Consider the following 27459-nt stretch of genomic DNA (forward strand, 5'->3'; position numbering starts at 1 on the left):
GAACAAACACTCACTTACACACAAACTTTAGCCTCTAAAATATTAAGGTGTAAACCTTCACTGACCTGTCTACCGGATGAAAAGTTAATATTAATATGATTATTGCCAATAGGTTGCCTAAAAAATTACAGGATATGATTATGAAGCCGTGATAGCCCAGTGGCTATGACCTTTGCTTCCATTTCCGGAGGCTGTGGGTTCGAATCCGGTGCGGGGCATGCATCTCCAACTTTTCAGTTTTGGGCATTTTAAGAAATAAAATATCACGTGTCTCAAACGATGAAGGAAAACCATTGTGAGGAAACCTGCATACCAGAGAATTTTCTTAATTTTCTGTGTGTGTGAAGTCTGCCAATCCGCATTGGGCCAGCGTGGTGGACAATTGACCAAACCCCTCTCATTCTGAGAGGAGACTCGAGTTCAGCAGTGAGCCGAATATGGGTTGATAATGATGAAAAATGATGATGATATGATTATGATGATGTCCGGAATCTAGGACACTTAGGTATATTCGGATACCCTAGTATTATTATGTGACGTCAGTTAAAAAAAATGTCTGTCAGTCGGGCAGTCACATTTGATGGAAATCAACTTAATTAATGGTAAAAATATCCAAGTAAAGTGGCAAGTTAATTTAAACAGCATACAATGGTAGGCGGTGTACAAACGTAGATACCTTTAAAGTTTTCTTACTGCCTTGTTTTAGCAGATTCAGAAGTGATTACAAAAATAAGAAAACTAATGTCGAACATAGGTATGATTCACAACATTTGTCAGAACAACTTAATTAACAAATCAAACTGTAACCAAAATAAGACCTTAATGGCAGCGAATGACCTTGAGTGAAGTCACGCACTTGTGAACGATGTGTGTAGGGTTAAAGGCGTCTTTGACTGTTAACAATTACTTCCCTTTTCCACTCAAGTCACTCTCCCCGCCTATCCGAAGTAACCCATAAAGAGTTACACAACAAGAGATATGGACGGCTCGAACGCCACGAGCACACTAAAGCCGTCCGTACCACAAGTCGTTGCAACGCGACGATAACACTTGGGACATAATGGCATGAATTCGAAATTAAAAATGTATTACAAACTAGCCGACGCCCCGTGGTTTTCCCCGCGTAGTTTCCGATCCCGTTTGAATACGGTAACAAAATATAGCCTATGGCACTTACAAATAACGTAGCTTTCTAGTAGTCTAGAAATTTTTAAAATCGGTTATGAAGATATCGAGATTACCCCTAATACCACAAACTTGACCTCTCTAGATATTAGTTTAAATTAACGAAGTCCCCCAGTAAGTCGGGTATCTCACAAAGAGATCCCCCCCCCTCCCGACAAAAAAAAAAGAAAATAAAAAGGTAACCAATTTCTTTATACATAATTAACATGAATTAAGATTTATGCCTCAATTTTCTTCTAATTATAGTCTAACCACTATTGTATTTAAAGTTCACTTCACTTTTAAGAGAATTGAGGGTGAAATCTCAATCCATGTTTACCGAAAATTTATAAAAAAAAGAGCACTTTAAGAAAAAAAATTTAGAAGAAAAGGTAAAAAATATTTATTATGTAAATACTGTATTATTTTCCACTAGATAATATACTAAGTTTTATACATTACCGGTAAGTATATGAGAAGCCATGATAGCCCAGTGGATATGACCTCTGCCTCCGATTCCGGAGGGTGTGGGTTCGAATCCGGTCCGGAGCATGCATCTCCAATTTTTCAATTGTGTGCATTTTAAGAAATTAAATATCACGTGTCTCAAACGGTGAAGGAAAAACATCGTGAGGAAACCTGCACATCAGAGAATTTTCTTAATTCTCTGTGTGTGTGAAGTCTGCCAATCCGTATAGGGCCAGCGAGTTGGACTATTGGCCTAACCCCTCTCATTCTGAGAGGAGACTCGAGCTCAGCAGTGAGACGAATATGGGTTGATACGTACGTATATGAGAAGACTAAAGATCGATAATTTGTTATCACTACACTTGAATATGACTTCATTATAATATATTTTTAAAAGTCATTATATAAATATTAAGATGTTTTTATTTTACTTGTTATAGTTTGAAGATGCCCTAACAAAAAGTGTCTACATTTATACTGATAAACATCAAATTACATAAGTACATTTAATTACTATATTTAACAATGCCTGCAAAATATTTATTTTTAGGAGCCTTTCTTGACATCAAGTAACGGAAAATTACAAGAATTCCTGTCTATTGTTTTATTATTTTTATGTTTTAAAGTTTGTTGGGTATTTTTTAATGACCTTTTAGTCAATTGACATCCATAGAATTAAATAAAAATCAATCATCATGTTCGTATAGTAGATAGATTCGGTTTGCAATTTTTTCCATCTGTTTCTTTCTAGTCTGAATTATTTTTCGAGTAACATCTAGACAAAATAATTGTTGTTAAAAAGAAGATCAAATAATTTTATATAATTAGTCAGGCAAAGTTATTAAATAGTTTAATTTGCTAGATTGCGAATATTTACAAGTTTTTACGCCCAGTTTTATACAATTACGGAATACTTCATATAATAATTCAAAGTTAACGATTGTTATTTCATTTTATTACCTACCATTAAAAACGAATAATATGAGTTCAACTCAGATAAAAAAATATCCTGCTTCAAAATAACACATGAGTAATACAAATGCGACTCTAGCGATGATTTTAAAACGTTTTTTATACGTCTTTGTTAGTTAGGGCGTAAAAATATATTTTCCTACCGCTAGACGTACAAAGTTCAAATTTGGCAGGGAGGTAGTATATTTTAGTTGATTAGATTTCTAAGTACGAATTATGCGAGAGGACCGGATTATAGAAGTCTAAGGGCGGACGAAACCGCGCGCGTGCGTTAGTACCTTCATTATTAAAGCAAAAGTTTGTTAATAATTTTGTTAGTCACGCTTTGAAGCTTTGACTACTAAACCAATCAACCTTGAAATTTTGTATAACCTGTAGGTATGCAAATTGGTCGAAAATTATGTCTCTTTCCCTACACGAGATCTCGTGACGTATGCGTCCCAAAACACCTTGTTGTAGTTAAGGGTTAACTTGTAAAGAGTAAAAATTCAACCTGTTCAATGTCTCCCAACTTTTTGAATGTTGGGCGAAGTTGGTGGTTTCACCACCGTACTTTTGGGAGCATGCAGCAGAGCAATGATGAATTACTCATATGAATTACACATTATCAGCCTAATCCCGCCAACCCGCATCCGTGTAGCATTGTGGGTCTAAGCTCCATATATCCACTCCTCCAACGAGGCTTGACCCTATAATGGGCCGTTAAAATAGGCTGATAATGATGATGGTGGTAAGGTAAATAAGGTTAGAATTGTGTCCTAGGGGTAGAGACGGGTTATATGGGACTATTTCATTAAAACCTACATTGTGGTATGTTCCAAGACCTCAAGTAAATTCGTTAGTGGTAAATTACGAACAATGCGCTTTACGCTTATTTTGCATCTGGGACCTTCATCTGTTCTTCGCACTACTGTGCCCCGCCCATTGCCATTTCAACTTCATCTATCACTGTCATCTAGTAAAGCGGATATCATGGTTAAGAAATCGTAGCGATGACATCGCAGTAGGGCACTCTACAGAAATCGACACAGCCCCAGCACAGGGCAGCGATAACATCAAAACCCGCGTGGGGCAACTTACAGGACTTGTGACATCGCCTTAACGCAGGATAGCGAGTAGGTAATCGCAGTCCGCGCGGGGCAACTTACAGGACTTGTAACATCGCCCTAGGACAGGATAGCGAGTAGGTAATCGCAGTCCGCGCAGGGCAAGTTACAGGACTTGTGACATCGCCCCAGTGCAGAATAGCGAGTAGGTAATCGCAGTCCGCGCGGGGCAACTTACAGGACTTGTAACATCGCCCTAGGACAGGATAGCGAGTAGGTAATCGCAGTCCGCGCGGGGCAAGTTACAGGACTTGTGACATCGCCCCAGTGCAGAATAGCGAGTAGGTAATCGCAGTCCGCGCGGGGCACATGGATTGACAACCACTGTTAACCTTAGGCTAAAGGCCTCATAAAAGGGGAAGAAGAACATGACTGGGGGAAGATCCTCGCACTTTATTCGGCCTATGCCTCGAGGCATGTACCCCCACCATGTATCCATATATGATTTACCATATTGGAGATGACCTGTGCGCTGGGAATGGGATTTCACCGTTGTGGGAAATTTCACGCGAACTAGTTAGCACAGCATCAACTTCTTCAACTATTAACTATAATTACGTACGACCAAAGATTTTCTATTATTAGATATGGTTCGTGCCTACGAAATCACCGCAAAAAGTGATCCGAATTTAACTACCTACTCCACTGAACGCACACATTCACAATTTTGTGTTTACTTATATTATTTAGGTGGGATATTTTTATAGATACGAGGCACACAAACACTTTTCGCACTAAATCTTTATTTTTAATAATACAGAGCAATGTATCGTAACTTCTTTTCGACATGTACATTCTCACAATGACAGATTGACATGACAAGTGACAATTATAAGTTATTGACGTTTAGTGTTGCTAACAAAATTAAAGTAAATTAATCGGCAAAATTCTAACATTTCCCACATATATTTATGTATAAGTATATAGGTAATAGTTTTAACATTTATTGAATATACAAATTGACATTGTAGACAATATTTAGGTAATATTTGTTTAAATAACTCCCGTTGTTTACAATGCGACTAAATGAAATGTATACAATTAGTCACTTTTGACCGCCGGTGACATATCTATAGGATAAAATCTTAGGGTACAAGTATAACGCCAATATAATTGCACAACCTTTTTTTGCATAACTAGTCAATTAATGATGATTGTTCCGAGCACTACGCTTTGTTTAGATTTGTTATAAATTTTTTGTAGACTATGCCACATTATGTAGTATATAAACTCGGTTTTTATAAAAACTGGTAAAAACAAGATTAACGTTGGACCATTAGAATAGTCTGTGGGCATTATTTAACATATTATTTTACCTGTTCTTATAATCTATGGCAACACTTTGAGCGCGATTTATGTTATTGGATGTTTAGTAATTAGCTAATGTAAAGCCTTTAAAGGTAAAGGGTTAACGCATATTGAACAGTGTGGAGACATTGCAGAAGTAGGTACCTAATTGGTAATGGTTTCATATTTCTTACGAATATTTATAATTCCTATGTTGTCTGTCTAGGTATTTAGCCCTTTTGGCCACGAACCAATTGTTCAAAATAGTTGGGTCTGGCCCTTGAAAAACCGTAAGCTTATCACGGTTTTTCAAGGGACAGACCCTTGCACGCAGTGGTTCAACGTTAGTTAAGTTAGTGTATCGATACTTCTGATACTTTTTTCATAAACATGGATATTTAAATGAATTTTCTTGGAAGGAAGAATACAATATACTTACTTACATCTTTTATCTATCTATACTTATAATAAAACTGGTCAAATTATAATACATTGAATAACAATTTGAGATTTTACTTATACCATTTGTAACAACAAACGTTACCGTGGCATAGAGCCTAGCGCCATCTAGATTACATTGATTTCCACGCGGACGAAGTTGCAGGCGTCCACTAGTACTAATGTATAAATCTGAAGAGTTGTTTGTTTTTTTGATTGAACGCGCTAATCTCAGGGACTACTGGTCCGATTTGAAAAAGTCTTTTAGCGTTAGATAGCCCATTTATCGAGGATGGCTATAGGTTATATATTATTCCCGTTGCCCTACGGGAACAGGAACTACGCGGGTAAAACCGCGCGGCGTCAGCTAGTATCTTCATAAAATAACACAATAGGTTGAGTACTCGAGATTCACGCCCTGTAAAGCGGTAAATATTTAAAACTAGTAGACGCCGGCTGGTTTCACCCGCGTAGTTTCCATTTTCGTAGTAATACGGGGATAAAATGAATTTCTCGATAAATAATCTATCTTACACTGAAAGAAATTTTCAAATCGGAGCAGTAGTTCCTGAGATTAGCGCGTTCAAACAAACTCTTCAGCTTTTTATTCTACTTAGTATAGAACCAATATAGTTAAAGAAAATAATAAATATCCATACATCAGTAGGTACTTATACTCTTAGATAAAGTGTCTGTCATACTAAAATAACTGTTTTCTCAAGTGCTTTTTAGGTACATTTGGCTCTCTGTATGTTCGGATTAATCTATTAAACTGCTGAACCTATTTTATTATGACTTTTACCTTATGATAATAATAATAATTATTGAGCAACATATAGGCTATTTTTCCTAGAAAAATCCATGGTTCTAATCTGAATTTCACACGGACAAAGTCGAGGGCACCCGCTAGCAAGCAACAAAGATATTGTATCTATTTCTTATACAAGTAATAGTGATAATTACAATTATCATGACTTAATTAAAGCATTACAAAGTTATTGTTTATTTGTTTAACAATAATTTTGCAATTAACGTTATTTTTACTAGCGCCCGCCCTTAGACCTCTTTAATCCAGCCCTTACAGTAGTATCGCTGTAAAAATGGAGTAACTTCTCCCGTTTTCCCAACATTTCCCCTCACTGCTCTGCTCCTATTGATCGTAGCGTGATGAAAAGTATACTACAACCTGCCCAGAAGTATGAAAAACAATTGTACCAAGTTTCGTTAAAATCCGTCGAGTAGTTTTTGTTTCTATAACAAACATAAAGACAGACAGAAGACAAAAATTTTATTGATTTTTTTTTTGGCATCAGTATTGATCACTAATCACCCCCTGATAGTTATTTTGGAAATATATTTCATCTACAGAATTGATTTCTCTACAGATTTATAATAAACTTAGGTAGATTATTTTGATATGAAGATTATAAGAATACTACCCGCGTGGTTCCCGTTCCCGTAAGAAAACGGAGATAATATATAGCCTATAGCCTTCCTCGATAAATGGACTACCTAACACTGAAATAATTTTTCAAATCGGACCAGTAGTTCCTGAGATTAGCGCCTTCAATCAAACAATCAAACTCTTCAGCTTTATATTATATTATTAGTATAGATTTAATAATTATTATTATCTCATTATTTCTAGTGCGATCAATATTCTTTCTAGGTACTCTATTATCAATACATACCTACATAAATAAGTATAATGTATTGATATGAGAGTAGAAATAACATTGACGGTACAAAAAATACTGAAAGTGTGTAGATGACATATGTATCTATAAACACTTTCATGCATTACATTGTAGACAAGCAGGCATTTAAAAAAACACGCACAAAAACACAGTCATCTTCAAATCACAGACAAACACTACAATTTTATTTATATGTATAAATTTTGTGAAAGCAAACCTTTGCAAGGACGCGCGATATTATGTTATTAATAAAAAAACTGACATAAGACTTACAAGCAGTCAATAGTATGGTTTGGGAACCACAAGCAGGTCGCGAGGATCTTTATAAAAAATACAAAATTAAACCAACCAAACTTGTTAATAGTCTGAAGTCATTTAAATTTCTCGATTTACTGAGGCGCGTGGAGTCTTAGCTCAGTTCAGTCAACGCGATCGAGCTGTATGGTTTTGTAAGGAAAATGGATTTCCTACCTAAAAACGCGATCCTAGAGAGGAAACCTGACACGCTGGAATACGTACGCAGCGTGTTCAATCTAGAGAAGCCCGGGGTTATGAAAGATGCTGTGAACATCCTAAACGAATGGATTCAGAAGCAACCGCATTTCAACAAGAAAGATTTCAGTAAGTTTTTTTTTTATAGATCAACTTTTTTTTTATTGAGATAGAATACAATGGTTTAGCTAAGTTCTACTAATAATCTTACAAATCATGTGGAATCGTGGTAAGAATACTAGCTGCATCATGCAAATATCTTTTTTTATTTATTTTTTTAATCTATTTGTCTACAGTTCAAATGTATGTCACATTTTTCTTGAATCAGGTTTATTATTGTAGAAATGAGTACATTTTACGTATTACTATTTTGTTAATCTCACACATTTTTATCTCTGATCATCACCACATTATAAATCTAAACTAATATCATAACACAGTAAATTTAGATTTAAAGTTCGTTTGTTACGATTTAAATAAAACACTACCCGACCATTTTACAAAAAAATCCTTCACAATGGGCTAGTAGACAATTTTTTTTAATGGTCATAGATTGTTCATAATCTTTCAACTAGATTAAAAAAATATATCATGTCTTTTGACGCGATTACATGAAAATTTTAATTTTTAATTATTTTTTTTACAATACGAGCCAAAACGTCTGTGGGCCATGGTCAACTGTTTCATGACGCCACGTTAACTAATCCTTTACAAACGGAGCGTTTGCAAAAAAAATAGTTAACATTGTGACGTCACAAAAAGGACGACAGTATTGTTGCTTTTTGGAAAATTTGAAAAAATAATAAATGTCAAGGTTGTATAAGAAAACCATGTTTTTATTAATTAATATCGATATTTTTCGACCTTTATTTCATGTACTACATGAAATTAATATTGTTTACAGTTAGAAAGCTACATTTTCACTGAGTACCTAGTACCAGCAGTTCTAATTTTAAAGTTCATTCCAGCCCTTAGGTGGGAAGTAATTTGTATGAGTTATTTTCTCCCTGTGGAGGGAAGCAGCATTTTCCACCTAATACTCAGATCAAAACAACACTACTTTCCGTGTTTGAGAAATGATTTTATTTGGCCAATATAATGGCAGTTCGCAAATATGATTTTATTTGGCCAATAAACACGACAGATATGGATTTTCATACAACTACTGCTCGACCAGTAATGCTAAAATTTCTAAGCATGTTTGAGAAAAAGTAGATTGTTAACCGAGGGTGGAAAGAATCAATTCCCGAGGTATTTAGACGAGCGTAGTGAGGGCGGCTATAGTCCGAGTAGGAATTTATTCTTTTAGCCGTGATAAACACTCTACTTTTCATTATGAATATGAGGAAAATAAAACTAGTTGTTTATCTAAACTACTAGCGGACGCCCGCGACTTCGTCCACGTGGAATTTAGTTTTTCACAAAGTCCTATGGATTTTTCTGGGATGAATGTGGCATGTATTTCCATTCCAAATTTCAGCCAAATAGGTTCAGTAGTTGCAGGGTTAAAGAGTAACAAACATCCATACAAACTTTCGCGTTTATAATATTAGTAGGATTTATTGATAATATAAAATATATTAGTACTACTTACCAACTTAAAATTAATTATCAAATTAGGACAATTCAAATTAATTAACATTAAAAATATATTTTTTAAATTAATACTTTATTAATTATTGAACTCCTTTTAAATATTCAAATCTTAGCTTAGAAGATTATTACCTATTTTTTTTAATTACGTCACAGACACTTAGCAGATTAGTATCCCGGCAATTTATGTTGACTTTTTAAATTTTAAATATATGGAACTCATCGCGGCTTAATTAATTGTTGTGGCTTATTCCGATTAAAAAAGTTTTCGCTAAGTTCACACTGGCCGCTTTTTTTTTATAATTTGTTTATTTTTTACATATAAGTCTTCCTCAAGAACGTCATTGACGTCTGAACAGGCTGTATGGTCAACGATCTTTGTCTGTCCCCGAATTTAGATGGGGACAAATTAAAAAAAATGCTGACGGCAGTTCTATTTTTAAAGTTCATTCCGGCCCTTAGGTGGGAAGTAATTTGTATGAGTTATTTCCTCCCTGTGGAGGGAAGTAGCATTTTCCACCTAATACTCAGATCAAAACAACGCTACTTTTCGAGTATGAGAAATGAAAAAATCTTAAATTTGTTTTAGAAGAAAAACATATATAATACTTGAAAAAACACAAAAGACAGACATTTAAATTTTATTTTATATGTATTGCTGTATTGATGATAATGACACATTCAGTAGTAATTAACTTAATAGCAGCATATTTACATCCGATTACAAAGTTATAACTAATGAATGTTAGAAAAAATGTAAGTAAATCAATTGCGAGGTTTTCGCAGGAATCACAATGTTTTTTAATCACTGAGAGGATTAAAGTTGGATCTTTTATCAAACACCACCAATGGTTTATAAGTAGGCAAAAATCTAAATAATTAAGTACTTTAGTTAAATATTTTGTATTGACTTATTTAGATTTGAAAGCCTGGTGTTTATATAAAACTAGCTGACGTCGCGCGGTTTCGCCCGCGTGGTCCCCGTTCCCGTGGGAATGTGGGGATAATATATAGCCTATAGCCTTCCTCGATAAATGGGCTATCTAACACTAAAAGAATTTTTCAAATCGGACCTGTAGTTCCTGAGGTTATCGCGTTCAATCAAACAAACAAACAAACTCTTCAGCTTTATAACATTAGTATAGATTAAAAAATCTAAAAATTTAAAAAGTTGTTTTTGCTGCGGATTCCTAGACCGAATGGAGATGTTTTTCCGTAGGTCGTAAATCAGGTAGAGGCTGGAAACCCTAACCCTGTGAGAAACCCTTTAGTAAGCAGCAACCATGATTAGGGTTTGAACCACGTCAGGATGACTTAAGACATTTGGACATGACACATTGTTTTTTTTTTATTACATAGAATATTTGCTGTATCTTTTAAACACGACCATTCCCATTACCCTCCAACTAGTCGGGAAAGACTGCATTACGAGTGGGTACGACAATAGACCAACGGGGCAGGGATCCAACCACTACCCCTTGGTGATAAGTCCAACTGCTCTTACTGTTGAACTTTTTTTTTTTTATTCTTTACAAGTTAGCCCTTGACTAAAATCTCACCTCATGGTAAGTGATGATGCAGTCTTAAGATGGAAGCGGGCTAACTTGTTAGGAGGAAGATGAAAATCCACACCCCTTTCGGTTTCTACACGGCATCGTACCGGAACGCTAAATCGCTTGGCGGTACGTCTTTGTCGGTAGGTTGGTAACTAGCCACGGCCAAAGCCTCCCACCAGCCATTTGAACTATTGAAGCTCTTGTTGTTTTCATCAGTTGCCACTATAGCCTGCCTGCATCATAGCTTACCATGAATAGCTACGAATTAGTTTATAATTATAACTAGCGGTCGCCCGCGACTTCGTCCGCGTTAAACTCGATGTAAACTTTCAACTATCCCTACCCTACCCCTATCCTACCCTACCCTACCCCTACCCTACCCCACCCGCACCCTACTCTACCGTATACCTTTCCTACCTTACCTCTACCCTTATCAAAATCGATACAGCCGAGCGCGGTGGGATGCTAATATTATAAAGAGAAGAGATTGTGTGGTTGTAGGAGGTAATCTCTGGATCTACTGGACCGATTTGGAAAATTGTTTTACCAATAAAAAGCTACGTTATTTGCGAGTGTCATAGGCTATGTTTGATCCCCATATTCACACGGGAATGGGAACTACGTAATTGAAAGCGCGGGGCGTCATATAGCGGAATTTCTGCGTCTTTTAGAAATTTTGTATTATCTCCGAAACTATTTAACTAATTAACATACTGTAAAGAGCAAATCTTATCTCCATATTTTTTATTATTATTAAATAATTTATTTTGGTAAAGATTTAAGTTTAGTAGTATAAATAATGACAAAAGTATATACCAAACCAAGTATATAAAATTAATAATTTTTAAAACACTAAAGGTGCTATATCTGCTAAAATATAGAAGATAGATATATGGTGTCGGGGACTTTTTTGTAGAACTTTTAAAGATACATAAAGCCTCCATACATTAATTTCAATTTTACACAATGGATAAGGCAGCGCATGCGAATAAGTCTGTTTATGATGAATTTCGGTCCGACCTGTATGACAAAAACTATGATAACTCTGCTAATATATACGATACCTATATAAAATATATAGCCTATAGCACTCCTCGATAACGTAGCATTCTACTGGTGAAAGAATTATTGTAATCGGACCAGTAGTTCCGAAGATTACCCCATTTAAAGAATGTGACAAACTTACAAACTTACAAACTTTACCTCTTTATAATATTAGTATAGATATATAGATATAACAAATGGAAAGATCTCGGTTTTTCATTACCTGTAAATCAGTATAAACAACGTAAGTTGACACGGAAGCACTAGAACTCTGTTATTATTAGGTTAATTGGGTTCATCTTGTACATAAATAATTAACAACAAGTCATTATTTTGATACAAGTAAATGACATAATTATACACAAAAGGTGTAGTCAAACGAGTTGTCAAGATCGTCGGCATTTATAAAGCCATTTTTTGTCGTTTCCTTTCTTATGTAAGTTTAATACATTTTGTTTTTGTGTGGATTTGTTTTTCGTATACAAACTTTTATATCCTAATCCATGTCTTTCATTAAAATTTATAGGGTTTAAAGTAAAAACAAATCAACTTTATTTTTTTTTTATTTTTTACAAGTTAGCCCTTGACTACAATGTCACCTGATGTCGCTTGGAAATCGCTTGGCGGTACGCCTTTGATGATAGGGTGGTAACTAACGGACATCGTGAGGAATTTCCTCACGACGTTTTCCTTCACCGTTTGAGACACGTGATATTTAAATCCATAAAGGAATTAATCAATTTCCAAAACCTCCAATTATAATAGTTATTAATATAAAACGAAATTATAATAAAGGCATGAGCTGTAACGATAGTATTAATTTTATCATCACCAATTAAAAATCCTGGATTAATAAGACTTAAAGAATTACCTACTATATCTGCTTAAAACATTGAACTGAAAAGATGGAGGTCAATTATGACAGATCCACTGGGCTATCGCGGTATTTTTGATAAAGAGCATAATAATTTATTTTATTAATACAATGTTTTGATTACCTACTTTATTATGATACTTCAGCAGTAAATATTTTTATGATGCGTTGAGATCAAGAGTCGATCACGTCATTGTAATATCATTTTGCACAATAGCTACTTGTAGTAGTAACTAAACTGTAGCGATCCGTGATAGCCCAGTGGATATGACCTCTGCCTCTGATTCCGGAGGATGTGAGTTCGAATCAGATCCGGGGCATGCACCTCCGAATTTAGAAATTAAATATCACGTGTCTCAAACGGTGAAGAATAAACATTGTGAGGAAACCTGCTTAACGGAGATTTTTTTAATTCTCTGCGTGTGTAAAGTCTCTCAATCCGCATTGGGTTGATAATGATGAATTAGACTATATTTTGATCACGAGTGGGTCACAGGTTTTGGCCCTGCTTTCTGCATCATGGCCATCCATGGTCGATTTCCACAACTGGAAAATATTTATTTGTGTTTTATTAGATTCGTCTTAGTTATGAGAGACTAGAGAAACAATGGGTAAATCAAAATTATAAAAATTGAATTTCATGCACTCAGTTGTGATAGTTTCCGTACCTCAAATAGAAAGAAAAAAAAAACGGAAGACAGACAGACGGAAAATGAAATGATACTATTATATGTATCACTCGTTGGGTGGGTCCTATTCGCACTTGTCCAGTATTTTTTTCATAAAAATTTCTTAGTCATTTTTGTCAAACAAAAGACGTTGCTAAGAAAATGAAATGACGACCCTAAAATTGTTATACCCAATACTTAATTTTATAAATTTCCCGAAACTCATAAAAAAATATATTAAAAATGGGAAGACAAACTAGTTTTTGTTTACAATAACAAAAAAGCTTAGTTCATTGTTTCTTTAATAACATTCTAAAATGTGGACTGTAACAATTATTCGCGCTTCAACAGTGTTATGAGAATGCGGAATATATACTGACCATCGCATTTTTTAATTTGTTTTTCTATTTATGAGTAAACTAGCTTATATAGGAGTAAACTAGCTGATACCGCGTGGTTTCACCCACGTGGTTCCCGTTCCCGTAGGAATACGGGGATAATATATAACCTATAGCCTTCTTAGATAAATGGGCTATCTAACACTGAAAGAATTTTTCAAACTGGACCAGTAGTTCCTGAAATTAGCGCGTTCAAACAAACAAATAAACAAATTCTTCAGCTAATATTAGTATAGATAACACTGTTAGTTGTATTATCTAATAATATAGTTAATATGATAATATATTGATTAACATTACAACGAAATTATGTCGTTAATTAATTTAATACACCAGATGAACAACTTCCCTTGGAGCTACTAATAAGAAATTTTGGGAAGGCTCTACTTCAACCCGATTCCTGGATTCGATCCTCACGATCATTACAAACCTAATTACCACTGTTCCAAAGAAACTGTTAACTATTTCAATATTGTAATTCTCAATATTAAAACAAAGTAGAATTTTAGTCTTTAGGTATTATTTTTTTTTCTTCATCATTACACCTTCAGACCTATTACCTTAGAACCTGCCTAGCTAGACGTTACTTACTTATATAGAGGGGACGTCTGACGAGGCCAGACGGGTGATCAGTCCTAATTAGGGACCATTCCACCCAATTCCCGTGGTAAAAGGACACAGGTTCACTGGTGTCTCGACAGTGTTCCCCCCTCAAATCTTCCTGTAGCCTTCGTGAACCTAACAATATCCCCTATACTGAGATCTGTCAGGTCTACTTCATTTAATGTATCCTTACCTAGTAACTCCCATCTTACCAGCGCGAACATGGGACACTCAGCTATAAAGTGATAGCTGGTCTCCTCCTCGCCACAACCTGGACATGATGAATCTTCTATGATTTTCATTATCTTCAAGTGTCTATTGAGCAGACAATGTCCAGTTGTCATGCCTGCTACCAGTGCTATGTTGGGTCTGCTTTGTAACAGTAGTTGTGTTGTTTTCTTCTTGTCGAATGACTTCAGGAACATTTTTGACTGTCTGCATTTAGTCGAGCTGTTCCATCGTGTATTCGATTCTCTTTCTATGACTCCTTCAATAACCCTCTTTATTATTGAGTATGGGATGGGTAGGCAGGGCTCCGGCCCTAGGAACTCGAGACCTGCTCCCATCCTAGCTAGTTCGTCTGCTTTTTCATTTTTCATTGCATAGCTAGACGTTACTCCTCTGTCAAAATATGATCACGATCTAACGTGTTTATACAAACTGCGTAAGTAAGTTTGAACAATGTTAAAATTACACGTGTGTAGTTATTACGATATATAGGAGATGGTCCACTTCAGGTCCATTCTTGAACCCCGTATCATTAAAATTTAACAAATACAAGGATTTTAGTAAAACCTAAATAAAAGAATAAATCTAACTATATAAATAAAATTAAAACCCAAGTTTTCGAGTTAAATCAAGATGGCGCCGATAGAGCAACTATGACATGACAATTGACAGCAAACGTCATATCGACTACTGCATTGAAAATGTCATCAATCCGCCATTATTATCTATAATAATGTAGCATTTTTTGGGAGAGAATGAACATCATTTTGAAAGAATTAAAGTAAATTCGTAGATTTCTTGGATGGTGAGTGGCTAGCATTAGGTGCTAATGTTGACTGGGACGGCATAACCAACATCCTTACCAAAGATGTGAATTTCTTGGAAGAAAGAAAAACATATCATTTTCCGACTCACGCATCAATTCCAGGACCTTGTGAATGTGAACATTTTTTTACACAATACCAATAATAAAATATTCATAATTTGTATCTAAAATTTATTTTTTTATTTATGGCCACCATAATGACACTCGTATATTAAATACAAGTATAACCTGTTAAATTAACATAATAGGTTATTGTGTTCATAGGTTTATATTAAATGGAGATTAAATGTCCAGAATAAACGTAGATAAGACTTGTTATTGACTATTAAACTATAATTGTGTGAAAAAGTCATCCATAGCCTTTCAAAAAATTTTGCATGATTAATGACGAACATTTTTTTAGAAGGTCATGGTTAACACGTTCGCTGCGTTACGAGGTCAATTGACCTTGTACGTCTAGCGTGTTTAAGAGTTACGAGGTCGATGGACCTCGTACCACAAGTACAGAAAAATCAGTGCTGCAGCGAAAGTGTTAATGAACAAGTTGATGGCTTGCTTACCTAACCTTAAGCTAAGAAAAATGTATCCTCATTGTGTGTGTTACTAGTGTGTTTTTATTACTGGAGTACACGTAAAACATGCATTAAAGCACTGCATACCCTGAGAGATGCTTTTCTTAAAGCTTATCAAGCGCAGATTTTTCCAGTTTGCTCAATTTGTCTTACTAGTTCATACCCGGATTGACAACCTTATGCACGTCACTGTTTATAATAATAACGACAGCCTACGTTAGTAAGACATACCACATTTCACGCTTGTCAGCCTGACCTTTAATCCTACAATAGGTACCAATATGTAGTTTGAACCGTGGTGGCTTTGGAAGGTAGCAGGTTTCAAAGGCAGGGCCGAAATCCTCAATTATTGTCCAATTATAAAACGTACCTACTTTTATTATATTTTCTAAAGAATAGCCGATATAAGGTGAGTCGTGATAGCCCAGTGGATACGACCTCTGCCTCCAATTCTGGAGGGCGTAGGTTCGAATCTAGTCCGGGGCTTGCAGCTCCAACTTTTTTAATTTGCAGATTTTACGTCAGTTTCGTCGGTCAGATCTGCTAATTACGAAATATTTAGCCGCGAATATAGGAATTAGGACGCATTTTTTTAACCCGCGAATAGTGAAAACGTGAATAAATGAAGCGTGAATAAGGAGTTTTTACTGTATATATTCCTTATGCCGGATTATCCATAATAAAGCAACGTATATTATCAAAAATAGAAGACGCGTTTACATTTATGATAATTTTGGTGCAATCAAAACCTACCTATCTAAACAGCGTACCAACATAAAGAAATACATCAACTTTAATTTAGAAAAAACAAACAGTTGACTCAAATGAAAATTACACGGCTTTTTTGTCAAAGAGAGTGAGATTTATTTGGTAACGTCCCGCAAAAGGTAATTTACAAGTTTGAATTGAGAAAAATAAGGAATAACAAGTAAACAACGCCGTTTCGCAACTTTGCCGCGGAAATTCCTTCAGAGTGTATTTTTAGTATTTTTCATAAATTAGTGTTTGCTTTTAATTCGAAAAAAATTCGCTACTTTTGCAACGCTCGAAATTTGTTTACCTAATTTTGTGGGACCCGAATACCAGAACCTTCAAATTCGTCATGGTTCTTTAAGATATAGAAGTTACCGGAATTCATAAAAAATACCTGCAAAGTTAAACAATAAACATTAAGGTACCAGTAATTATCAATATTTATCTAACATTAGTCCAATATTTATCAATTTTCCAAATCTACCCAAACACAACTCATAGCTGTAATAAATAATAATTAATGATTTTTACCAATAACGAGGGACAAATTTAATGATTTTTTAATGATTTCTATTCTTTTTTTGGAAATTATTTAAATGTCTGTCAAAAAAAACTGATTTAGACCAAAATATTTATTTTGTAGTATTTTTCTACTCTATCAAAGAAAATATGTATTTCAGTGTCAATTTTAATTAACATTGTTTTCGTATTCATAGCATAATTAATGATTTTTACCAATAACTAGGGACAAATTTAATGAATTTTTAATGATTTCTATTCTTATTTTGGAAATTATTTAAATGTCCTAAATTACAAAAAAAAGAACTGATTTAGACCAAAATATTTATTTTGTAGTATTTTTCTACTCTATCAAAGGAATGTATTTCAGTGTCAATTATACTATCATTGTTTTCATATTGTATCACAAAAGTTAATTCACCCTACTATCTTCCTGATAATTATGTTTATTTATTATTTTCAAGATATATGACATGATTTATAAACACTTGTAGAGTATGCACTCTGCAAGGTGTAACGTTTGTAATGATAAATAAGACCACGGATGCTCGACGATTATATTATTTAATAGGATAGATACGTGTACAGACTTTAGGACATGACAGTAGACAATAGACAAAACAATTGGACAGACAAGTAACATAACATTGACATTGACAATTACACAGACTATAAATATTATTAATCTATGTAACACAAGGTTATTTGTCATTTTTGTACTACAGTATGTGACGGTTATCATTGACCCACTGTGGCTGGATTCCTGTGTAGATAAGAGAGGAGCTCAGACCATCAATGCCGTTTTGGGATGGACCTCAGAATGATAACAAGCCGTGATAGCTCAGTGGATAAACATGTGCCTCCGATTCCGGAAAGTGTGGGCTCGAATCCGGTCTGGGGCATGCACCTCCAGTAGTGTGGATTTTAAGAAATTAATTATCACGTGTGACGTAACGGTGAAGGAAATCATCGTGAGGAAACCTGCATGCTAAAGAATTCTTTATTTTCTCCCTCTCATTCTGAGAGGAGACTCGAGTTCGGCAGTGAGCCGAATATGGGTTGATAACGAAGTACAATATGTTAGTAATAACCAGGACCAAGATTTACATTGCTTTACATGTTTTATAAGGCAAAGGTGTTGCAGAACAGAATCGGTATCATACGTTTTATGGCAACGTTTACACTTATGTGTTGTGACATGTCTTGATAGCTAATCATGTGTCGCATACAAAATGTATGATACCGATTCTGTTATGACGCGTCACGACACGACACGTCAGACAAATATAATTCCGCTTTAAGAACTCGAACCCAAGGCTAAATGATCCAAATCACTGACTATTAAAGGGGTTTTTATAAAAATGTGGCACCTCTGTCTGAAAATAGTAATTGAAAGTTTCTTCAATTACCAAAGCGGGTATTATGACTAGGTTTGAATATATTGATTTGTATGAGACATTCGGGTAAATTAGGTCAAAATTAACTAATTTTTTTTTTTTTTTTAATTTAATGATTAGATTTAAATTCATACATTTTTAGCTTCCTTGCGTTCAATGTGACATTTTTCATCTGTGGCAGCGCCGCACATATGACTCTTTAAATTCCTGTAGCTCCAATGATCGCAGATATACTGTTGCTTCTACAATACTGCCTTAGTACTGCCTTACTAATAAATATACTCTTAATTTATACTTACACAATTTAAAAAAAACTTTCATCATCCCTATTCACCAAGGACTCCTATTTGACGCCGCGAACATCATTTCACTGGGCAAACTTTACCAATAAACGTTTACTAGAAAGTAAATTGGCTTGAAATTTATTTTAAAATATACAATGCACAAAATTGCTTTCTTACTATAATCGCCTACACTCCGTTCTCCTCAGGTGCTGTATTAAGCACCAGATCACTTTAGGCGTCGCAAAGAAAATGTCTCGTTAAAATTCATGAGGCGCAATTGTTGAGCTCGAGTTGAGTGATATTAGATTCTTTATTGAAGCCCTTGGGTAGCGTTTACCCTATCTCACCCTTTGCGGTTGTTAAATACCGCCTTTATATTTATAAAGTTTAGTGGCTTTTTGTACGCGTCAGTACTTCGGTGAATTTTATTTTTTATGATGTACAGTCTAGCACAATGGGTTTAACTTGGTATATGTTAACTATTTTTGCTAACTAGGGACTGCAAAAGACATTCCTTACATCTCTTGCATGGCCTACTATTAAAATAAGTCAATTCAAAATTGTGGGCGTACTTCTATAATGAGCGAAAGACTTCCTAACATAAAAGTTGTTATTCTCGCTGAATTCATGACTATCAGGATATTTAAATATTTTTTACATCTACTTTTTTTTAATAACACCCATGATTTTGTTTCAGGACCTTTTTATTTAGAGACAACAATACTGGGATGCAAGGGGTCGATAGAACGCTCCAAAATGCAAATTGACAAAATCTGCACTATGAGGACGTTGCTGCCCCAATTTTTTGGATCATATAACCCTAAAACGGATTTTGAACATCTTTACGAAGTTGTGTAAGTAATTTCATCAGCTTATTTGAATAGTCCACTACAATAATAAGTCATCCCTCCTGACAGTGGATTTGGAGCTTAGGCTCATCATCATCATCATCATCATATCAGCCGATGGACGTCCACTGCAGGACATACCCCAACGTCCATCGGTTCTTCGAACTATGTGCCCCAGCCATTCCCACTTCAGCTTCGCAACTAGTTGAGCTATGTCGGTGACTTTGGTTCTTCTCTCTCTCTTTCTCGTTCTTATCTCTTCATTTCTGATTCGATCACGCAGAGATACTCCTAAAATAGCTCGTTTCTTCGCCCGCTGTGTGACTCTGAGCCCTAATGACTATTTTATTCAGAGCTATGTACCAAATTACTCGTATTGACAGAAAATCACAGACAAAATTATTTAAGTATCGTTTATATCTTAAGCGTACTTTATTATCAGACCAATTTAGAAATTGGCTTGAGCTAGGTATCGGTTATAATGATAAGTGTGGCACAATTTCAATTTTCAAAACGAAAGTTTTTTCTTTCTTTGTTACATAAATTAAGAAAAAAACAGAACTTACAATGCGAATCTTGTTTATTGTAAAAAAATCACAATATATACACTTCGTAAGAACCACTCGATATCGCGATACAAAATTACAAACTACACTTAAACTGCCATCTATCGGCAAATCGCTAAACCAAATTTAAAATAATCGATACACCGCGTCGAATGGTCGATTGTATAGGTTGGACTAAAAGATGATTGTGAAATCAGCTCTAAAACTAGGCCTACGAGTTTTGTATAATAATTATATTTCTATTGTTTTAGAAACTCATTAATGTTACCTAAGTTAACAGAAGATCACCAAAGGGTATTCGTATGCCAGTTCCATGACGTTGAATGGGAAGCTTCACAAGGCATATACTTTTACAGACATAACATCTCCGTAAGTAATATAACGATATCATAATATAGAAAATGTAGAATATAAAACACGAAACAAAATGGTTGCTTATACAGAGTGCTCAGGAGTATTTCCCATAACTCTAGGGTTAAATCTTTAGAAAAAATTAAGTAAAAATGTCTAAGGAACATGTGTTTTAAAATGAATATTTTCGGAGTAAAAAACATTTATTTTGTAAATAGAATATAAATGGTGACCTTTATAATCAAAATTATAATTTTATGACATAGCCAAGTTCTATGTAATTTAAAATGCAGGGATAGATACTTCATCTATCCCTGCATTTTAAATTACATACATTGTTACATGGATAGTCCAAATTATTTGAATTTCTTTGTATGAAAACATAAACAGTTTTTTTTTTTGTTTAGAACTAAAATGAGTTATGCAGTTCGGCTCCTATAAGTGGACTCGTCAACACCTTGAAGTTTTGGGAAATACTCCCGAGCACCCTGTATAATAACGGAAAATTTTATATTCGAAATTGGAAAATGTTGTGCCAAAAAAAAATATAATAAGCTCTAACTATTTAGGTTCATCATATTAGCCGGTAAACGTACACTGCAGGACATAAGCCTTTTGTAGGGACTTCCAAACATCACGATCCTGAGCCGCCTGCATCCAGCGAATTCCTGCGACTCGCTCGATGTCGCCAGTCCACCTGGTCTGGGGAGTCGTAGAGACTTAGGTTGGCAGATAATAATTATGAAGAACTTATTAAACATATCCATTTCCTTTCCAGTTAGCAGAATATGCCAAAGTGCACGACTATTTGAGTGGATTCGTAATGATAATTGACTTCTCGCAAGCGAATTTGATGGATTTCGTGATGAAAATGAACCTCGTTCACTTGAGACAAGCCATGACAATCTACATCGTAAGTATATTCACTATAAGTATTAATTACTGTAGGACATTTCTCATAATTTGGAGTAGATAGACCTACCTATTTTGTAACAAAAATGGGGAAATGTGGAAGGCAAACGACCACGAGGTAGATCTCCAACCCGATGGTCGGATCTTCTCAAGGAAACAGGAGCCCGCACCTTTTACAGTGCCGTCCAAATGGTCAGCGACCGTACTCGATGGAGGAGCATTGTATACCAAAAGATGACTCGCTAAGGTATCACGATCCTCAGTCATAAGGGACCCACTGGAGAGATAGTTTGTAACAAATAAGTACTTAGGTATATCGGAGATAAACAGTTTCTTGAACCATAATCCCTAACTGTAGTGACTATCTTCTACACGGCTTCTTAGATAATATATGTAATAGACTATTTCTATTTTTAGAAGATGATTTCATTTTGGTGGTAGTGTGAAGGTAGGTAGATATGGGAGGGGGGGGGGGGGGTAACCCTGTACAGATATAAATTAACAAAATCATGAAAGATCATGAATGTACTCCTACATTACAAAAGTGTGCTACTTACATGATATTGTCAGTTTGTAGTCAACCTATTTGTACATTCAAATCACGTCTATATAAATAGATTCAAGTATCTAAATATACGCATTGTTTCGGATACACTATTCCCAGGAGACTCACACGAATACAGTCAATACATCGTATTCACATTGTAAACACTGTGTTTGCAAATCCAACAAGTCGGTTGTATTCACTTAATAGTTAGTAATATGTGCAGTAATTATTTCTTTGTAACATGTATTTAAATGATCGTTTAAAGGAGATGATCCATTTCAAGTCCACTCTTGTAACACGTATCATTAAAATTTAAAAAATACAAGGATATTATTCAAATTATATAGTAGATTTGTAGGTATAATCGAAAATTGTAAAAAAGAAATGTTTTCTTTTATTTCCGCTAGGGTACAATGACTGATCCTGGGCTTCATACAATTTTCCATCTCCTTCTATAATTTTTGGCTATTTTATTTTAGATTGATAAATTTTTACATTTTCCATTTTCCTAGTTACATTTAGAATTACCAACGGAAAAATAGTCTTTTGTGTTTTAGCTGTGTCCCAAACGGTGAAGGAAAACATCGTGAGAAAACCTGCATACCAGATAATCTTAATTCTCTGCGTGTGTGAAGTCTGCCAATCCGCATTGGGCCAGCGTGGTGGACTATTGGCCTAACCCCTCTCATTCTGAGAGAAGACTCGAGTTAAAAGCTGAATATGGGTTGATAATGATGAAACGATGATGATGAATACATCATAATTGTATTTATGCTAAATATTTCAGGAGGGCTACGGAATGAGAATAAAAGCAATACACTTGATAACTCCATCAAAATTCGTTGACACATTATTGTCAATACTGAAACAGGTGCTAAGTTCCAAGGTGGCTGGTCGGATCAACATACATAAGACCTACGAAGAGCTACATAAATATTTACCAAAAGAGATACTTCCTGAAGACTTTGGTGGGGAGGAACGTTCGTTGAAAAAACTTCAAGGTACGTGAATATTATTTATCTTTATAGTTTATTAGCGGACCCGGTGTAGCTTCGCTTTGACTTATGTGCACTTTTTCCCTATCTCTAACCTACCCTACCCTACCCTGACCCTAGAGGAGCTCAAGCCCATATTGGCGAAGATTAATTTGATCTGCGAGCAGATCGTTTCCCGTAAGGGCCGTCTAGAATTTTTCTCAATTGTTATTATTACATACACATAGGTAAATATCTAAGTAACTAAGACCAAGTTCTTTTACAATTCACTTCTGTACCAAACATCATCAGAATCAGTTCAGGAACTGTAGCCATGTGGCGCCTCGATTCTCTTTCTACAATCACAATCGCTTGAAAATTATAAAAAAAAAGTATGGGAATGACATTGCTATCGACAGGTCACGTGGTCAAGTTTTTGATCGGATCTGTCATTACTATACATTTTTTTAGTTTTCTAAGCGTTAGCGTTTGTAGAAAGGGAATCGAGGTGCCACATGGCTACAGGCCCAGGTTATGACAAAAAAAGTGAAAAGCAAATACAGTATTATTTATGTAGGTACATTCCTGTTACATTTGTCAAACAGTATAGTTGGCTTTTATAAAGTCAGCCATTGGCGGTCAATTATTCTCACGTTTCTGCAGCGCAAACGGCCGCGAAGACGTTTCACAAGTCGAGCCGTCATGCTCGCAGTGACCAATACACGATCAGTTATAGTCGTGGGTGCTGCAGAAACATGAGAATAATTGATCGTCAATGGCGTGCATAGTAAAGAAATGTTTACTTAGGTAGGTGGCCTAAACGAACATATTTGTGCGACAGCCTGACCCAAGGGCTTAAAGTACAAATTCCTGGGGCGTTTGACGACCGAAGCATTCAAGCTTTGAATACAAGTGGCATGTGTATGTAACGTGAACCAATGATAATTTTAAACTAAAGATATGATACGTGCTTACAAAATCACCGCAAAAACTGATCCGAATTTAGATAGTCCACTGACACACATTCACAATTTTGTGTTTACTTACATTATTTATTTATGTATTTCTATAGTTTCTACACTTCCTAGACACACAACTCAACATTGTAGACAATATAGTAGGTATTATATGTTTAAATAACTTTCATTGTTTAATAAGCGACTAAATGAAATAATGCACATTAATAAAACTCTCTTAATAAATCACTCAATCTGTAAGTGAAAACAACATGAAAATCAATATAGTATCGGCGACCTTAGTATTAAAATAATTATGTTAATAACTGTTAATTATAGTGGGGATGATGAGGTTTTTGAGGAGATTTTTGAGACTTAATATTACAATATTTCAAAATCTACTGAAATTCTTTTATCGTAATTAGATGAAAATTAATACATTTTTAGCTTCCTTACATTAAACGTGACATTTTTCAATATGTAAACTATAAACATAAACGCACAAAGTAACAAAGATATTTGTCATTTTTATTTGAACGCCCATCCAAATTTAACGATCAACGAATCAACGACGTCATTAATTCGTGCCATATTTTATGGAGCATTTTTCAGGGATCCGTGGCAGTGTCGCAAATCTGACCTTTTAAAGCCCTGTAGCTCCGAAAGTAATGAGGACTCTCCTAATTTATATACAATTCAAAAAACTGTCATCATCCCTATTTTAAATGTTTTCAGACGAATTCACTGAGGTGCTATCATCAGAGGAACACTTGAACTATCTACGTGAAATGGATTCTGCGACCACTAACGAAGAGTTCCGTCAGAAAGACAAGTTTTCAGAGCAGTATGCTGGAATGCCAGGCACCTTCAGGCTTTTGAGTGTTGATTAGGATTTATTGTTATACTTAGGCGAAAATCCATTTAGATAATATACTTATAGGTTAGACGTAAATTTAATTACGGTTTATTGGATTAAGTAGGATAATATGAGTATTATTTTTTAATAATAAAATAAAGTAATTAACTTTTTAATTAATAATAAAAATAAAAATAGTTTATTTCGGTAACATCAATCGGTAACAAATAATAATTAAAGGCTAGATGTTTTATGAGTTAGAAACTCGTGTGACAGACGGCTCCTATATGTATATAAGGCATAATGATATGTGTAACATCGTATGAAGTATCATGTGATAGTCTAGATTCGAATTAAAAACAACCTTCACCTTCGTTTATTGGACGAAAACTGTTTTGTTACTATAATAAACTATGTTAAAAAAGTAAATTGCGAGTAGGTGCTATATAAACTCCTTCTAAGCCATCTTTATTTAATAGTTACTAATAGTTTGGCCAAGATTTTTTTCGGCAACTTACTTATAATATGGTTTTTAGCTTACTGATTTGATATAGGTACCTACCTTTTCATACAATCAGCAGGTTGGTGAAGTTCGTTTCTGATTCGGACCCTCTACATTCATCATGGCTTAATATTCTTTCATATCTCTGTTTATCAATAAATTATCCTCTGTCAATAACAATAATAAACAGTAAGAGGCTTTTAAAATAAATAAAAAACACATACGAAAAAATAAAACTAATCATCATTAATTCATACAACTTTAACTTTAATTATTGTAGTTAAATATGATATTGTGAATAAAACGTTTGTAAGGTGTTTGATTTTTTATATACCTACTAACTAGCGGACGCCCGCGACTTCGTCCGCGAATTCAGTTTTTCACAAATCCCGCAGGAACCGTGGATTTTTCCGGGATAAAAAGTAGCCTGTGTTAATCCAGAGTAAAATCTATTTACACTCCAAATTTCAGCCAAATCGCTTCTGTAGCCGCTGTACAAAGAAGAAACAAACATACATACTTACACATTTTATTTATAAGTGTGATGTGATTATGAATACAAAGGAGTTTAATTATACAGTCACATAATTTTATTTATGTGCAGTTCATTAAGTGGTCTTTAGGAATATAATAAAAAATCAAGACAATAAATTAAAACACAAAACAAAATACACAAACTAATTAATTATTATAATCATCATGTTTTCATAGCAGACGCATGGTGGGCCTGATTTGCAACAATTCTGGATTCAAATTCGTGTTTGTGATAGAAACTGTAATGATTGTTATCAGCTAAATGGTAATTAGGACGAATTTATATGAATTTTTGGGCACAAGGATAAAACCAAAGTTTTTTTTCTAAAGATATGTCACTGGCATCGAAACTGAAGCGGACAAAAGTGGCTAATAGTCTTATTATTAATATTATAATATAAAGAGCGCGCAGCGCGTCGTTACAATATGGATTTTCGAAGCACGGAGCGATTGACGCGCGACGCAAATTTTATGACGTGAGCGCCAAAACCTTTTTACCTAATTGCAAGTAAATTAAACAACATAACGAAAAACAAAATGGCCATGTTCAAGATATATACGTAATTTTCTATACAAAACAAAAATTTAAAAAAATAAGTTTGCTTTTCCTGAAATTGAAAGCTAAATATGAGCAAAACATGTATTTTTCAAAAAAATAAACTATCGAGAAAAGTTTTACAAATTGTGTATTTTGTATAGTCATAACGAAGCTAACACTTTGAAATATCATTTACCCAAATATCAGGCTCCTAACTTTTCCAGAATCTGAGATCCAGAACCATTTGTAACCACTAATTTACATATTGCACACTCTTAATTTGGTCGCACTGTAAACAACGAAAGTAGTTAAACGAATAATACTTAAATATTGTCTGCAATATCGAGTTGTGTGTTCAGAAAGTTTCAAAACTATAATAAATATATGTTAGTAAACACAAAGTTGTATGCGCTCAGTGGAGTAGCTGAATTTGGATCACTTTATGCGGTGATTTTGTAGGCAGGTAACATATCTAATAATAGAAAATCTTTGGATAAAGCACCAACTTTTCATTTAATCAGCCCTTTTAATGTTTTACAGCAGAGGCGGAACTCCATTGTTATGCAAAAATGCACTGCCTACTTTATCTCAATACAAACCGATGTTAGACAGAATATATAGTTGGACAGGGAATTTAATATTTTTACCTATAATGCATACCTTAGTTAAAAACCTTGTGCACGCCACTGATTATCGGTAAGGGGATATGGAACTTAAAACCACCATGCTGCACCAATGTGGGTTGGCGAGCTTAGCTTCATGATAATGATGGGGACCAACGGCTTAAAGTGCTCTGTGAGGTGATTTGTTTAGACTCTTGTAGTCTTATCATCTTCTCAACTCCGGATTGAGAATTTTACTTGAAATTAAAAAAAAAAAGGTCAGTTATTAATTTCCCGACCCAGGACTCGAACCCATAACCTTGTGATCCAAAGC

At 34.8% G+C, this 27459-nt stretch overlaps 1 protein-coding gene across 1 annotated transcript; it reads left to right on the forward strand.

Moving 5' to 3' along the window:
- Positions 1–7404: 7404 nt before the first annotated feature.
- On the forward strand, positions 7405–27354 carry LOC112052486 (alpha-tocopherol transfer protein-like). Its single transcript, XM_052883278.1, has 6 exons — positions 7405–7753; positions 19637–19793; positions 20605–20722; positions 21483–21617; positions 22951–23164; positions 24829–27354. Exons 1-6 carry the CDS (start codon positions 7591–7593, stop codon positions 24981–24983), a joined length of 942 nt encoding a protein of 313 aa, XP_052739238.1. The 5' UTR covers positions 7405–7590; the 3' UTR covers positions 24984–27354.
- Positions 27355–27459: the final 105 nt, after the last annotated feature.

The sequence above is a fragment of the Bicyclus anynana genome, chromosome 8 (assembly GCF_947172395.1).
Source record: "Bicyclus anynana chromosome 8, ilBicAnyn1.1, whole genome shotgun sequence".
In the NCBI taxonomy this organism is placed as follows: domain Eukaryota; kingdom Metazoa; phylum Arthropoda; class Insecta; order Lepidoptera; family Nymphalidae; genus Bicyclus; species Bicyclus anynana.